This window comes from Periophthalmus magnuspinnatus, chromosome 1, assembly GCF_009829125.3.
Source record: "Periophthalmus magnuspinnatus isolate fPerMag1 chromosome 1, fPerMag1.2.pri, whole genome shotgun sequence".
In the NCBI taxonomy this organism is placed as follows: domain Eukaryota; kingdom Metazoa; phylum Chordata; class Actinopteri; order Gobiiformes; family Gobiidae; genus Periophthalmus; species Periophthalmus magnuspinnatus.
Genome location: NC_047126.1, coordinates 8,978,650 through 8,995,139, shown reverse-complemented (window position 1 = coordinate 8,995,139; position 16,490 = coordinate 8,978,650). Strand labels below are relative to the sequence as shown.

Here is a 16,490-nt window from a genome sequence, read left to right as displayed (position 1 = left end):
TGGACATGGTGGGTTCCTCCCTGATTATGACATTAACGTTGAAACTGTTGAGGTAAAACTATCATTTGGAATTATTTTTGTAGCGATTAATTTGATCGGCAATTGTTCCATTGTTTAAAGAGTTCATATTACGCTGTTTTCTGAGACTTTCTATGTTATAATTGAGGTAAAATGTAGCTGTTAACCTGAAAATGACCACTTCAGGACATCACAAGGTGCAACAGAGCATTTTGAGCTTTGGAGATGTAGACAGACTAATAATAAAGGGTTATTCAAACATGTGTGAATGAAACAACACAACTCCAGGTCTGTTTTTGATGAGGTAACAGGATTCAAACATGACTACAAGCTCAATTTTGTGTCATACAAGTCCTTTAAGGCTTCACCCAATCATCAGCAGCTTCCGTATGGTATTCAGTCCCCACCGCAGCTGCTTTTGCCAGTGTCTCTTCAGCTCGCACAGCTGTTATGACCGTGGCTACGTGTTAAACCCGGCAAGACCCACTGTGCTACTGTGTCACCCAATTCTGTCACCGTCACACAAAGCTACACTCCAATTAGATTTTGAGCCGGATTAATCACCTTTCACCTTCTTCCAATCACCGGGATGCCCTGTCACCAAGGCCCTCGTGGAAGAACGGTGATTGTGCGGAGCGGTAAGGGGGCTGCGCTGAGGCCACGGTAGACTCTGCAATCTTGAGTCTCACCTTCGTCGTTACAGGAGTCAAATCAGAGTGATCAGACGTGAGGGGGGACTATATTTAGCCCATAAATCAGCAGCCGGGTGGTTCTTGGCCTTTTGCTAAACAGTAGAGCGCTGGCAGGGCGAATGAGAGGAACACATCTGCCAGAATAGGTGATAATAGCTGCCATTTCACACTGCTGTCATGGTCCGTTTGAATCTTGATGGACTTTATATAGTCTCCAACGTATTGTGTGATACTAAAGCCCCGTGATGGCCTTCTGCTATTTTTGCAACACATATTAAAATCAAATACGTCTCTCAAGGTTGCGCAAGGATGATGTTGTCAGTGTCTGTGTTACATTTCAATTGCTGTCTATGTAATGAAAAGCCTTGAAGCAGCTCTATGGGGCTCAACAACGACAGCCTGCTCTCGTTCCGGATGTAAAGTCCATTCATTTTTCTCATAGGCTTTAAAAAAAAAAAAAATCCAGTTCAAAGACATGGCGGATGCTAAACATCTATGTGGTAATTCATCTCCATAATGCGGTTGTTTTCAGTCTAAAAAGGTTGTTTAAAATGCAAGAATCTGTGAAATAGGTCTTCTGGTTATTAGTTACAATGCAGCTGATGATCCCCGCAAGATTTCAAACTTTTAACATACATTTTTTTGGAAAGTCTATGAGAAAAATGAATGAGAAATTTAGTTCTGGTACCGTGGGGAGGGCGGTCACTGTTGTGCGCCATTGCTGTGTTTCAAATGGCATCACAATGTTCTATACGTCAATCATATATGGGAAAGGTCAGCTAAAATTAATAATATATACAGATTTTTGTCGTAATGCAGTGAGTTCTGGGGTCTAATAACTGATAGAAGTAACTCAGCTTTTGTGAATTTACATTTTGGATGCCACATTTAATGCCACAGTCCAATATTATCAATAGGAAAAAGTGGCACCTGCCCCTTCCCCCGATTTGGGAGTAAGACGTCACCACCAAAAGAGTTTTCCTACAGAATTATTTAGGTGACAGTATATCCATAGTGGACCTCTAACTAAATAAATAAATGCATGGAACTCGTGTATTAGTTTACCAGTTCATATTTCAGTCTTTTCTCAAACATTAATGCTCTTGGATGTGGTCGGGAGTGCGATTTTTAAACACAATCTTGTCCGAAAATTGCAATTAGATTTTTCCTAAAACTGCACGGCCCTAATTAAAACATCTTGTCTGTGGAAGATCCATCAGAACGGTGTGGCCATTTAAATATTGCAGTGCACTAACACTGCTGTATTCACTGGGTGTAAGCGTTGGCTAAAGACTAAAACTGTGCACCATTTGTAAACATGGTACTCTGTGTGGGTGACAATTATGTGTGTTCAAATGGAATCTTGTAGATGCACAAAAGTAGACACTGACGTATTTCCATAGCACATTTAAAACTATTTCAGCAGACCAAAGTGCTTCACATAAAAGTCAACAAAAACAAATATACAGAAAATATGATACGTAGCAAAACAACAATAAAACGCCAAGATATCCTGTCTAGCTTCTATTAAATTCCAGGGAGAAGAGGTGGGTTTTCAGTCTAGTCTTAAACACATTTAAACACAATCAATAACACTGTGCATTAGTATAGCATTAGTATAGCATTAATATTTCTGGGACAGTTCTCCATTTGCTCGGTTTGTTGTTGTTTGTTGGTTAATCTGTCTGTTATCGACTCATGTCTGTTTCCTGTTGGATTTGTAACTTTCTGTTGGTTAAATCAATGATCTTGTTAAGTCCTAAGAGGCGACTGCTGTTGTGATTTGGGGCATTACAAAAATAAATTTAATATATTTCCTTTCCTGCGCAGTCCGAGGCTCTTATCCCGTATCGTCACACACCATCAGCTCTGTGAGTGACGCGCTCAGGGTCGAGAGGGGACATTTGGCTCTGTCACACCTGTCACATCCACTGGACCGCTGTGTGTGCCGGGTTTTTGAACAGTCTCTCTACAGGATGAGAATTTAAAATGTGAAGTAGAAATTAGAAACTAAATAATTCGTTTTTTTCAGACACACGCCATCTGTCAAGTGGCTATTAGCTAAACTTTTATATAGAGCCCTCTTAATTATTTAGCAGCGTCTGGGAACAGAACTTAAGAGTAATGAGATGATCAATTTCATTCAAGTTTTTTCCAATTCTCAGCACCCACATCTGGGAGGGAGGTGTAAAAAAACATTTATTACACATAAGTATTGCCAAAGAAAAGACCATAGTAACAGCATCTGGAACAACAGCTTTTCAACGTAATTCAAAACTTAAGCACAAAGACGCCAGCCCCGAGGCTCAAGCACAAGAGTGTAGAAGACCAGGGAACCCAGGCAGCCTGACCCATCTGCAGCATGCATCATTCTATTTCTGGGCAACCGACCTGGATTTTCAGCAGGCCAAGTGGCAGCTATGATATCATCAGGACAAAAGGTCACTCATACATTGTTTCTAGTTTTTGGAGTAGTTTGCAATAGTAGAGAACTTCCCACATAATCACTGTAAGGGATCTCGGGAATCTCTGAGTCTGGTGCTGCTTGTATTGTGTTAAATCTGATTACCAACATATCCTTCCTCTCGACGAAGACTTGAAAATGTAACCAGTAAAAAGCCCAAATTGTTGGTTACTTTCAGGTGTAGTACTGGTTGCTAAAACCTCTATTCCACATGTGTCAAACTCAAGGCCCATGAGCCAAATGTGGCCCTCCGTGTCATTTTATGTGGCCCTGAATAAGGTCAATTAAAAGGTATGACTGTCTTAAAATGTCAGTTTATCAGGAGATGGCAAGTTATACAGCCATATTTTGTACATCTATGGAAATACTTACGCAATATTTGTAAAGTGAATAAGAAATGAATCCATAAAGTTTATAAACAAGTTAAAACACTACTTAAATTTATTTTACATTACATCTGGCCCTTCGAGAAGGACCATTTTCCTGATGTGAAAATGTGTTTGATGCCCCTGCTCAAGGCCAAAGAGAGATAAGATTCTGTCATCTTGTTGTTCAGCTTATAGTACATATTACATGGAGGTGTGACTAGGGCCAGCGTTACAGCTTTTCCAGCTCAGATATCCATTCCGACACTAAAAATTGAAATCTCTGCCGATGCTGATATCAACCAATACCAGTGCAGAGACTAAAAACAGCATTTATTTCATTTAAACTAAAATAAAAGACAAAACTGATCCAAATGTGTTAAGGAGCTGTCGTTTATCGCTCAAGTATCTACAGAACAGCTTTGCGTAAATAAAAGTTCAAACATAATGAGACATTCTGGGTCGACTAAAGTAAATTTTTGGAAGCACATTTTTTTAGTATCGTTGCATCCCTACCTACAACCATTTGGCCCATAATTGAAATCATGAATCAATATTATTAGTAATATTTTGTGACAGTTTGCTTTAACAGCCTCTGTAGAGTAAAGTTAATTTGCTCTGGGATTGAGTGGAATGGAAAACACTCCAAGGAAAAGTAAAACTGGATACGTTGGTGACATAATCGCAATTTAATAATCTGGAACTTTTATACTCACACCTGCAGCTGTTTTTAACGTTTTATATGGACTTATATACTAGTTTTTGTGTTTTTCTTCTTGAAAAATATGTAAAAATAAAGAAGGAAGAAGAAGAGCGGTAGAGGGAGTGCACATATTCTGAACAGAAGGTGATTAACTGTATTTTTGATTACGCTTTTGTAATTGAATAGAGTAATAACTGAAATAGCTGTTTAATTTCATTTCTTGCACAGCTGTAGGTGAAACTTTATACTTGTGCTTTTATATTTACTAAAAAAATGTGTTATGATTTTCAGTGCCTTTTGGTCCAGAACAACAATATATACTACACAACGTTAAGCACATTTTTGTTTGAGTATTTCCTCTACTGGGTCTATTAAAAAAACAGGAGTCACCGGTATAATGTTCTTATATAGGAAACACTCTAGCAGGAAATGAGTCTGCATTTTGTGCGTACACACACACACACAAACACACATATACACACACCTCAGGACATGTAAGCACTTATAGCTGTGTCAGGGCCTATTAGCAAACAAAGACACTGTTAATGCTCATTAGGGACCTGCTGCATGGACACATTTTGCCTAAATGCACTCAGAACCCCACGGGACGCACCGATCAGGACGTCAATAAGTTATGATGTCACTGTATATTGTATGTAGGCCTGTCACGATAACACATTCTGAAGTGCAATATACTGCTGAACTAATATATAGACGATAAACGATGATATGAAGCAGAACAATCCCCCAAAAGTATTCTAAATGTATAATATTGCTAAAAAAAAACACAAACTGCAATAAATAACAGAATGCAACACTTAAGTAGTTAGTATATTACATCCAAAAAGTACTGTTCCACCTATAGACTGTGTAAAAAGCCAAGTTCCATATTATGAATTACCACTGCACGAAGCAAAGCGACCAAAGAGCCAATCCGGAGTGAGGCAACACTGTCAATCAAACCTGTTGCTAACGCTGGCAGGAGTGACCTCAGGAAAAAGCGGCGGCTAATTTGTCTCTTATCAATGTTGATGTTGAGTTGCAGATACAATAGTGAACTAAAAATACCAGGATCATGTAGCGCAGGTTACTACGAACATTTTAAGACCAAAATGACGAGCCTGACAGCAGCAGTTACAGAGAAAGGGCCGACAGTTTTACAATAGAAAGTGAGTTGGAGCCAGAGTAGATGGAGCCAGAAGTGCGGCCATACTCACTTCCTGTTTGGAACGCGGCAGCTAGCAGGTTAGCTATGTTTATTTATATCTACAGTGTATGGTCCATTGATAAATCGATAGAGTATTTTTCGTGACAGGCCTACTTGCATGCTCTTATATTAACTTTTACTATGGCTGTTGTTTTACCTATAGAGGCTGGAGGCACTTCCACACAGCCCTATAGCTCAGGAGCAGTACTGGGCCTCTGGGACATGTCACTGTGCACACACCAAAATTAAACCACAGTCCCGGCTCAAATATGTGGTCTCGGGTTTCTGTATGTGTGACGCAGCGTGCACAGTCGCAACAGAGAGCGTGCCCTGCAAACAGCCACAGCCAGGGCCAGACTGGGTTGAAGGAACACTATAGATAATGCGGTGACATCACACTGGGGGTGTTCTGCATGTATATGTATGGTGGAATCTTCAGCAGTTACCATGGTGACACAACACACAGGTAGTCTGCAAATTCAAGGAAAAAAAACAAAACAAAAAGGACTTAAACAACATATGTTCAGGAACCTTTGATCTTTACGAGCGTTCATGGTCCTGTTTAGGCGTTCGATTTTCAACAAAAAAGTGCAAGTGAAAAACTGAAAACTGCTGGCTAATGTTAGCTAGCTTGTGACTGTAATGCTATTTGAGAAGGACTTGTTTAACAGTAAAAAAAAATCATCTCTATCTAACAAAGCCTCAGACAGAGCAGTGCCTACACTTAGCATCACAGCCCCAGTGAATGTTGATGACATCAGCTGCGAAGTATTGATACAAGGCTATTATACACCACTCACACATAGGACACAAATTACTTCTATACGAGTTTGCCATTTTAAATAAATTAAAAAATCATAGTACTTTGCGAAAGCCCGTTTGCTCATTTGTGTTTGAAAGGGCACAAGTAATAAATGAATAAATACATTAGAGATGAGGCATACACCCAGAGCCAACCCTTTGAGGACATCAAGCTCTTCAATGAAAGGAGGCTCATTGTCTGTGACAACCAAGATGCTTTGTGGCACCATGATATCATTTTGATTCACTCAGGTTTAATCTTGTTTTCAATTTACAAGAAACAGAGTCCTATACAATGAGACCAAATATATCAGCGAGCGTGAAAGCCATTCATGTAAGATGAGCAGATGTTCACTTATCATTAAATATTATATTATAAATACAGCCTTACAGAATAACAAAAAATATGCCTAAAGCCAGGTGGCCACTGCATAATTTTGGCTGTCTGTGACGAAAGATTTCAATTAAGGAGACGATACCACACGGAGCCTGATATTCAACAAACTTTTGTCACAGTCATGGCTGATCGTGTGCAGCATCACACAGTCTGCATGTGTGTTAGTATATGATTTAAATTCCTCACGTCATGTAGTGTCACATTCAACAATCTTATACGACCAAAAAACATCTAGCAGTAGACCCCAGGCTTAACACAAACAGACGGAGTGTTGTTGAGAAAGAGCAGAAAAATCAGTGCTCAGGGCTACATGCACCGCTGGGATTAAGTGGACATCAGTGATGCAACCACACAAAAACAAACACATCAAACTGCTCAGCTCCACCTGCGAGGCCCTGAAGTGAAACAGGAAACTCATGCATTAGTGATGCACCACAAGTGAACTTACGCCGCCTGTAATCTACACCACAACACTTGAGATGATACGAACCGTTTTGATTGGACAAATTGATTTTAATGTGGCCTTCAGCAGCTACCTTCACGTTAATAAAGCACACTGACTGCAAATAGGATAATAATCTATACTGTGCTATATGTAGCATTATGCGCATTATTGAAAAGTAGAATGAGGGGTATTTTCTATGGTCTAGGTGTGTTTATTAAAGATGATAATAGCACAATTAAAAAGGTTGATGGAATATGATTTGTCTGAGTGGCAATCAGAAAAAGCACATAAGCCATAGAATACAGGTACATGTGCTCTGCAAAGTGTCCATCTATGCACACGGAGTTATTGCTGCCCTAAACTACACAACCCTGATATATGTGGTTGCCCGTGGCAACAGTACAGCAGTATTCCCAAATGAAATACTAACAAGTAGAAGTAACATCAGGTACTTGTATACAAGAAAATATATATGTGACTCCTCACTTCTAGGAGCTCAGAGGAACACTATGGAACATTATGGAATTGAGTGGATTATTTATAGCAAAAATGCCATAAGAGATTTAAGATTCGATTCTGACATTAAGCACAAACAGTAAAACAGATTGCATTACTACTGCCCCCGGCAGGGCTTAAAGGCACAGGGCAGCTGTGGTATGTAGCTCTGGTCACATAAGTCTAGTGTCTTTGTCACAGTGAACCTGGTCCTCCTCTAGTTCCTTCCCTAAAGCTGGTGTCAACTTCAACTAAGAACCAGTGTCTAGAACTATTTTCTGCTATTACGACTTGTGTGTCATCTTGCTCTTGCTCTAGCTCTATTTAAAGGCTCTGTACTGACTATCTTATATGAATGACACGTCTCCAGTTACAGAGGCCAACCTGCCCCCCCTCTAAAATGCCAATAGGTAATACATGAGCTGCAGGCTAACAGGGCTGTAAGTGGACTTTCACACGTTTGGCCAGAAACAACCCGCTCCCCCAGGCATTTTTTTGGTCCGCCCCTCTCTCCACTAAATAAACCTGCACTCTGTATGCACCTAAGTGTCATACAGAAAAAGCAGATCTTTAACATGCAGCTTGTGACAGTGCACAGCTGGGCTCTGGTTACTTACGTCTGTGTCGGGCCCCTTATCTGCTCCCGGGCAGCAGAACGTGACAAGCTCATGGCACCTCTTATGGACCACAAAACAGCAAACTGCAGAGAAAGAGGGGAGACAAAACAGACAGATGTGAGAAAAGAGGAACAAAAGATGCGTGGTTAATACTCAAGGTTGATATTTAGACAGAACGACAGAGCGACTGATCTGATAAAACAGAAAGGAATAGGAAAGAGCTCTGGTGTCTGGACTAGGCTCCTTATCGTGGATCCAGATGGCCAAAGCTGCCTGCAAGCTGACTGCTGTTATTGAAAAACACAGAGCCACCTCTTCACGGGCTGACAGGAGCTAGACACATTTGTTACAACTGAAATGCAAACATATCTAAAACACACGACTAAAATGCTGTAAGTAAAGAAAAGGTCTGTTACGGGATTGGAACTGTGGCTACTGTCTGTCACTGTGTGTACAGACAGACAGTAATTACAGCCATGTTTGTTTACAAAATCTATCAGTTATATGGGCTAAGTGTTTGCTGAATCGTTACGGGTCTGAATAATATAAATCTAAAATAAAATTATGACGCAGCAATTTAAAAAAAAAATGCTTTGTGTAGGATTCTTTTCAAGCTCGATTTTCAGTTATACTAATGTCACACACTGCTGTGGTTATACTGTTATTCCTTAAAGTCTGAGAGAGACGCACCACTTCTGAAGAGCCACACTGACCACAAACACTCTCTGCAAACAGTAAACTCACAGAAGGGATTGGCTCTACATCTGAACAAGTCACTCGCTGCATTTCTGTTGGACAATGTTGTACCAATGATCATATGATGTCATAGTTATGTTGGACAAAATTGCAACAAAACAAAAAAACAGTTTGATCATTACTTTATGTATTATTTAATCAAGCACCACAAGCCCTGAGTTAGTGAACTTAGAGAACTGAAAGTTAGTTAATCAAATTATTAGCTGATATTGGACCTGTCATGATGATTTTGAAGTGTGGAGTAAATATAGACGATAAACGATGATATTGAAACTAATTTACGCCACTGACATGTTAACCCAAGAGCAGATTTAAACCACAAAACTGTTCTAAATCTACAATATTGTTAAAAAATTCTGACCTGCAATAAATAAACAGCAGAATGAGACATTTTAGTCGTTAGTTTGCATCTGTAATAAGTCATACAATTTATTCATTTTTTAAGCCTTAAATCTTATTATATAGTCAAAAAATAACTACAAATTTACTATTAGTGCAAAGCAAAATGTACATACAATGAATATTGACTCCAAAACGTATTGTTCCATCTTTCATATAGTCATTATTGTGACAGGCCTTGTTGATATATGTAACAAACATGTTAACAAAAAGCCTTCAGATGTATATATATATATATATATATATATATATATATATATATATATATATATATATATATATATATATATATATATATATATATATATAGGGCCAGCAAGGCCCTGTCAGACATTTCAGCAAAACAATGGAAAACAAATTATTTTATTACATCAAAGTAATCATAAATTTGTATTTTTAGATCAAAAACAAAACATAAACATGAGTGTCCTATTAGATGTGGTGTTATTTTGGGGGTTACACGTTCAGACATGGCTTCTCTTTCCTTGGTCCTTCTGTCCGCAGGCAGCTGGCTCTAGCCTTAAAACTGACCAATAAGTTGGTGCCTTGCAGTTGATTGACAGGTAGACACAGTATTGGTGCACTGGCTTAGTCCCGCCCAGGCCAGCTGTGTGCCCAGCGCTGGGCCTGGCCCTCTCCTGTCATCACTACACAGGGCACCAGCTGGCACCAGATTGTTTGTCTAGCACTAGTGTACTCTGCATTTCACTTTGGCAGAGTTTGAAAGAAAAAAAAAATAGAACATGCTTTTATTTGGACTTTCTTTTTGGACAAATAATGGGATTCTGTTTGTTAAGTAAGGTTGTTGTAATGAAACATTCAAAAGAGTATCTAAAACAACAGGGCCACTGAAGTCAAGGATTTACAGACACTCAGAGCTCACGGGGAACAGAATGAATGGACTATTGGATTCATGGATTTATACTTCCATGGTTGGACTATACATCGGATTGTGACATGAAGGCAACATGTGTGAAAATACCGGTCTGCTGAAGACTGCAGCAGTGAGCGAGGTGCTGCTGTTATCATACACTCTATTTGCAGTATCTTGGATTAGAGTCTAACGAGTAAACAAAGTTAAAACCTGTCCATTATAGTTGTGTCCAGTTTGACGGTGATGTGCGTGTGCATTCTGATTCGCCGTGTGCATCAGCTGATTGATATGACCACACAAGAGCACTGTGGCGGGCTTGTATACATTTAAGCAGTAAGGCAGTGTAGTCAACAAAAGCACTAAATATTGTGCAGTATCAGCACTGCACATGTTCTACATGCATTAAACCGGGCTGGCTCAGCCCTGCCTCCTCCAGCAGACTTCTGCAGGGGAGCAGGATCAGAGGCTGTATATTGTGGCTTTGGCATCTAAAGGCCAACACACATAACTGTTTGTAAATATGGGCCAGGTCCCGAGGCCACGGTCCACGATAATTTTTATTATTCACTATACACAGTAATACACCATAGTGTTGGTGAGTGGCCTGGCTGTTGGTTTTCATACACAGTAATAACTGCAAATCAATGTAGCCTTCAGACCCATACACCTCCATAGCACGACTCAGGCCCTCAGGCCAGTGGCTCCTGAGCTATCGGCCAGTGCAGTCGATAACAAACATTACTCACTCACCCTAGAGCCTGCTGCAAACCAGACCAGCTCCACCCTGAACCCGGACCATTTACAAACCCCATACTTCAACCACAGCACTCAATAATAGTCCATAACAAGTCAGGCCTCTCATCAATACTGATCAACAGGCTCTAAATTTCTCAAGAAAGACCACAGTCACTCACACTGCAGCCTCAAAAACACCCCTCCCCCAGAGACATTACAGTCATACAACATCAAACCCACGTCATCTCTGGGTGGAGATATTCATATAATCAAAATTCAGGTTAGTGTGTAGCGTGCCAGTCTTAACACACACACATTTAGAGTTCACATCACAACATATCACCAGGGTAAGAAGTTAATACCAGGATGATTTTTCTCACTTCTCTCTTAATTCTCACCAGATCAGATTAGTTGTAGAGCTGATGTTAAAATATGATGAAACTCCAGGACGGTTTTTCCTTCCAGTGCAGCACAGACCAAGACAACTTGCCTCATTGTCTGACTGGATCTGTTCCATTGATTACATTCAGGGTCACAAGTTCATCGCTGCAATTATTTGGTTTGGTGGAACAATAAATCAGTGGTATTTGAATGTTCGGACTGGAGCTGGAGTCTTTCATTATTTACTTTATTTACAAAAGTATTAGAAAAATGCTCATCCTGGGAGTGCATGGGTAATTATGCAGACTAAACAAAGACTGTGCTAGGGCTACTGTCGTGTTAGCGCTGCTGTCGTGTTAGCGCTGCTGTCGTGTTAGCGCTGCTGTCGTGTTAGCGCTGCTGTCGTGTTAGCGCTGCTGTCGTGTAAGTTCAGCGTCCACTCCAAAGGCTAAATGAAAGTAAAAGTAAAAGAGGTAACACGAATGTCCTTTCTGTCATTATTAGCATGTTTTAAGTGTTTGCAGAGCCTCCACACTCATGTCAACCTGCATTTAACCTTAATTTGGGCGTTAGCATTAGCCACAGACGTCAACAGCGGCAGTGCTCGCATCTACGGGACCTTGTTCTCGAAAATACAGAGAGGTCTGAGTACGCGCCGATACAACAGTGTGTTATATTAGAGTTTATTTTTAGTAAATTTTTTTGAAGTCTATTTTTAAATTATTTTAAGCTATTCTCTATTATCTTGTTTTATTGCATGTTACCATTTTCCTGTTGTTCTTCAACTGTGCGGTGCAATACTGGAATTTCCCCACTGTGGGACTAATAAAGGCATATCTTATCTTATTAATACCCAAATAATGTGCAGTATCAGAGCTTTTGCCGACGCCAATATCGTATCGAAACAATGCTAATAGTACTGTATTATAACGATTTATGACAATTCTGTGTTTTAGTAGACACAAAAATGTATTTTATTTCCTGTCTCATTTATTTGTATTAAATTAGGGTGACCAGACGTCCCTATTTACCCGGGACAGTCTCACTTTTGAGCCCTGTGTCTCCTGTCCCAGCAGATTTATTAAAACCATTGATTTCTTCCAGTTTTATACAAGAAATGTCCCAGATGTGCCAATTTTTAACCAATCTGATCCTCACCAACACTAAAGCTAAGGAATATATTGTCGTTTGTTCAGATAACGCACAAACAACTGAGTCGAAAATGGACAACGGTACACGCTCTTTTCACTATTTTATTCATACTAACCATCCCAACCCAGTTTTGAATTTTGAAAATCTGTTCACCCTATTTTAAATCTCATTAAGTGTCTTTACTGTCCCAGGATTTGGACCAATTAGAGTAGTTGTGTCGCTCTGGTAATACCAACCCACACTGAACGCTTTCAAGTGTTGTTCTGTTTCTAAAATGAGGGTTTGAAGCAATAATAGCTATTTGTTTTGGCTTTATCAGACTGCCTCACTATGGGGAAGATTATGAGGATTTAAATGGAATAAACCAATCACTGCATGGAGAAATGTGTAGCAAACGGTAAGATGCCTTTTTCCCTGGTAATTGGAGGTTGGGGAGAAAGAGAGAATGTAATGAGGGCTGCTGGGAGAGGCAGTAAAAGCGTGACACAAAGCAGAGAGCTGGAATGTGGTTCAAATCACATAAAAAACTACTGGGGGTGACTGTAAACCAAATTATCCTGTTATAATAGGGATTTCTAAGATGAACATTGTGTGGTCACGTCTCAAGCTTGTAATGACAAAACGGTAAACGGTCACATTTTTATATAGCGTTTTTCTACCTTCAAGGCAGTCAAGTGCTTTACATTAAGGAAACACTCACCCATCACATACCAGCGTACGCAAAATCATCACACACATTGAAACTAATACACTGCTGGCGAGATGCCCTAAAAATGAGAGCAGAGGGGATAGAAACGGTGTTAAGGTTTTAATAAGGTTTTATGATGTTGTTTTTGTTCCGTGTCGCAATTTTTTGTAAAAACCCATGACTCAAAACTCAAATTAGCTTCATCTTAACAGTTTTAATCTGTGGTGGATGGAAGAAGTATCAATATTGTTACTTAAGTAAAAGTACAGATATTGAAAGCAATAAAATACTCAAGTAAAAGCATGACATGCTTATGTCTGATGAAGCTTCAGATGTAGTGATTTTCATAAAGATTTGTGCCGAGTTTTGTTCAACCAAAACAACCGAATCGATCGTCTTGTTCCTAGACGTTTTTATGCGTATACTTTTACTTTGCAGTTCAAAAATGTAGTGGAGTAGAAAGTACAGATACCTGCTCTCAAATATAGTAAGTAAAAAGTATCCACTTCTAATCTACTTAAGTAAAGTACAGATACATAAAATGTATACTTAAGCACAGTACTACTTTTACTTTGTTACCTTCTACCTCTAATTTGAACCCCATGATGTGTATTGTTTATATTTACATTCCTCGACCAATGATCTGAATATTCCCCTAACTTGACCTAAAACTGCATTGAGTGTAAGTGGTTCTATAGATGTTGTTCATGCATGAGCAGACAGGGGGCATGCTGCTCTATACATTACATAAGGAAACTATGCCTTTGTATGTGCTGTAAAAGTCTGCTCTGACCCACGCCTGGCTGCTTCTATTCAGGTAAAAGACCTGCTTCACACATGGCTGGCTCTTCCAGAAAAGCCCTGACGCACTGGGACATTACTGCCTCAATAACACCTTGTGACTGCTCCAAGTTGACAGTCAAAACATAATGAAGAAGCATCGTTTTAATGTGTTAGGGACCAGTAATCGTCAGCACACACTATTGAACTGAAACCAGCCATCCTCCTGGCAACAACAATCCCATAGGCTCTACGCACAGCTAGCTCACTGTGTCTCACTTTTATGCAAATCGGAAAACATTAAATTCAAATTGATCAAAATAAAGACTGCCCAGTTGTTTAAATATGTATTACGCCTCAAAATTAGCATTAGCGTTGGCCTTGAGACACCAAACATCTCACTTTCTAAAACAGAAGTGTCCCCCGCTGAACTATTCATTTTATTTGTGTAGTTTTTAAACATGCTGCCTTATCTTTAAATACTTATTCGTTTTAGCGTGACACGGCAAAAACCTTGTAGAGATACAATTGGACAGGAAGTAGTGACGCTAACAGTGAGGTTCCCGGGCTCTGTTGTGCGTAGACTGTATAAAGAAATTAATAAAGTGAATGTGACGTCACCCATAGCGTTCGGCTCCAGTCAAATGAAGCTCATCGAGGCCAGCGGTTACAGGGATGAATTTGGAGCCGAGGTCTACATTTGGAATTCTGATTGCGAGTATCGTAGCAACCAAAGAGCCAATCCGGAGTGAGGCTGTTGAAGGCAATGCCCCTTCCTGCCAAACTAGGGGAGCGGGCACTTGGCAACGCTGTCAATCAAACTTGTTGCTAACGCTAGAGGGAGCAACCTCTGGGAAACAAGGCAGCCGATTTGTCTGTTAGTATTGTTCATATCTTGAGTTACGGACACTATAGCGAAATAAAAGCACCAGGATCACATAGCGCGAGTTAATATGAACGTTTTAAGACCAAAATGACGAGCCAGTTTTCTAATGTAAAGTGAATTGGAGTCGATGGAGCTGGAAGTGTGCCCATGATCACTTCCTATCTTGAACGCGGCGGCGAGCAGGTTAGCTGTCTATTTATATACACAGTCTATGGCACAGAGCCAATGCACTTGTATCAGTCTGTCCCAGAAAAATAATGACCAAACAAAATGCAAATAGCTACGATTTGAATGGAAATTTAACTATTATTCAAAATGGAGTAACCTACAGTGCTTAATTTTATCTTTAATGCTTACATAAATGTCTTATATCTTATACGGACACTGAATGTAAATATGTCTAGAGTCTCATCAATAATTCAACACAAATTGATTTATGGGTTGTTTGTTTGTGGCTGTTCTCGTCAAGGCCCCAAGACCCCTAATAATACACTGCAGCTGAAAGTCTGAAAGTCTGTTATGGCCAGTTTTAGCTCCAGAAAATATAAACTATGAAGTATTCAAGTAGTTACCAAAAATATCAGCACTATTATTGTGAGTTTCCATATAACCATATACACACTCAAAAATTAGCATAAAAACAAAGTGATATTTTACGTCATGATTTGGAATAAGCAGCTATATTCTTCAAAGCACATACATTATTCATTTTTATGCCTTCTTTGGCTTTATTTGAAAAGTGAACAGTTTGGTGCAGACCGTGGAGCTTTCTGAGCTGTCACCAAGTCTCTGCAGAGAGTGTCTTCAGACCTGTCTGCCTGGCACTGCATCTGATAACACTTCACACAGACAGTCAAACGGAACAAACACGGAAAGTACTCGCACAAAGAAGTGGAAACCCAACTCATATTTACATATTTTCAAGAAAACGCAAGCAAAATATATTTCCCCAAAACCACAATTTGCCGTGTTGATGATGAGAAGGTAACTCATGAAAAGAACAGTTTGTTTTGCACCAAAGCAGCACCATATTACCGCTTTGTGTGCAGTCTGCATCTTATAACGGACGTGTATAGATTCAAAGTTGAAGTATAGAATGTTTTTTCAGCTGAAGTACTGTATACAGTTGAAACCAGAAGTTTGCATTCAATATATAAAAAGAAAAAAAAGTCTTAATAATTCCTCCTCTCATTTTTCTGGCATTTAGCAAATAGAAATAATTTGACCTAAAACAGGAAAAGTTTAGTCTGATTTCATGTCAGACTGTCATGGGGCCTGCATTATCTGTCCTCCTGTGCTCTCTCCCCCTCCCCTACCTGTCTGCTTGGAGTCCTGACTCCTCCCCCACGCACCTGGAGCGCATCAGCGCAATTACCTCCACCTGCTGCCGAGTATATGAGTGCTCGGCAGAAGACACTTGGGGCCAGACTGTCTGCATGTCAATGTGAATGCTCTAGCTTAGTTTTTGCATTTTTGTTAATTTTGCCACCTTCCAGATTCCTGCCTCTGCGCTCCAGCTCTGGTACAGTCCACCCCTCTGCCTTGCCTCCTGTCCTGTCTTGGTCTCCGGCTTGCTTCCCGTCTCCTGCCCTGTCTCCCGCTCTCTGGATTACTCCTGCTAGGTCTTCCCTGGCC

At 40.0% G+C, this 16,490-nt stretch overlaps 1 protein-coding gene across 2 annotated transcripts in view; it reads right to left on the bottom strand.

Moving 5' to 3' along the window:
• prkcaa (protein kinase C, alpha, a) overlaps window positions 1–16,490 on the bottom strand; it is a 98,951-nt gene that overhangs the window by 49,547 nt on the left and 32,914 nt on the right. For both annotated transcript variants that reach the window (XM_033991827.2, XM_055227906.1), the window contains exon 3: window positions 8,205–8,287. In XM_033991827.2, coding sequence (XP_033847718.1) covers window positions 8,205–8,287 — 83 coding nt within the window. The remainder of the gene's footprint in view (window positions 1–8,204; window positions 8,288–16,490) is intronic.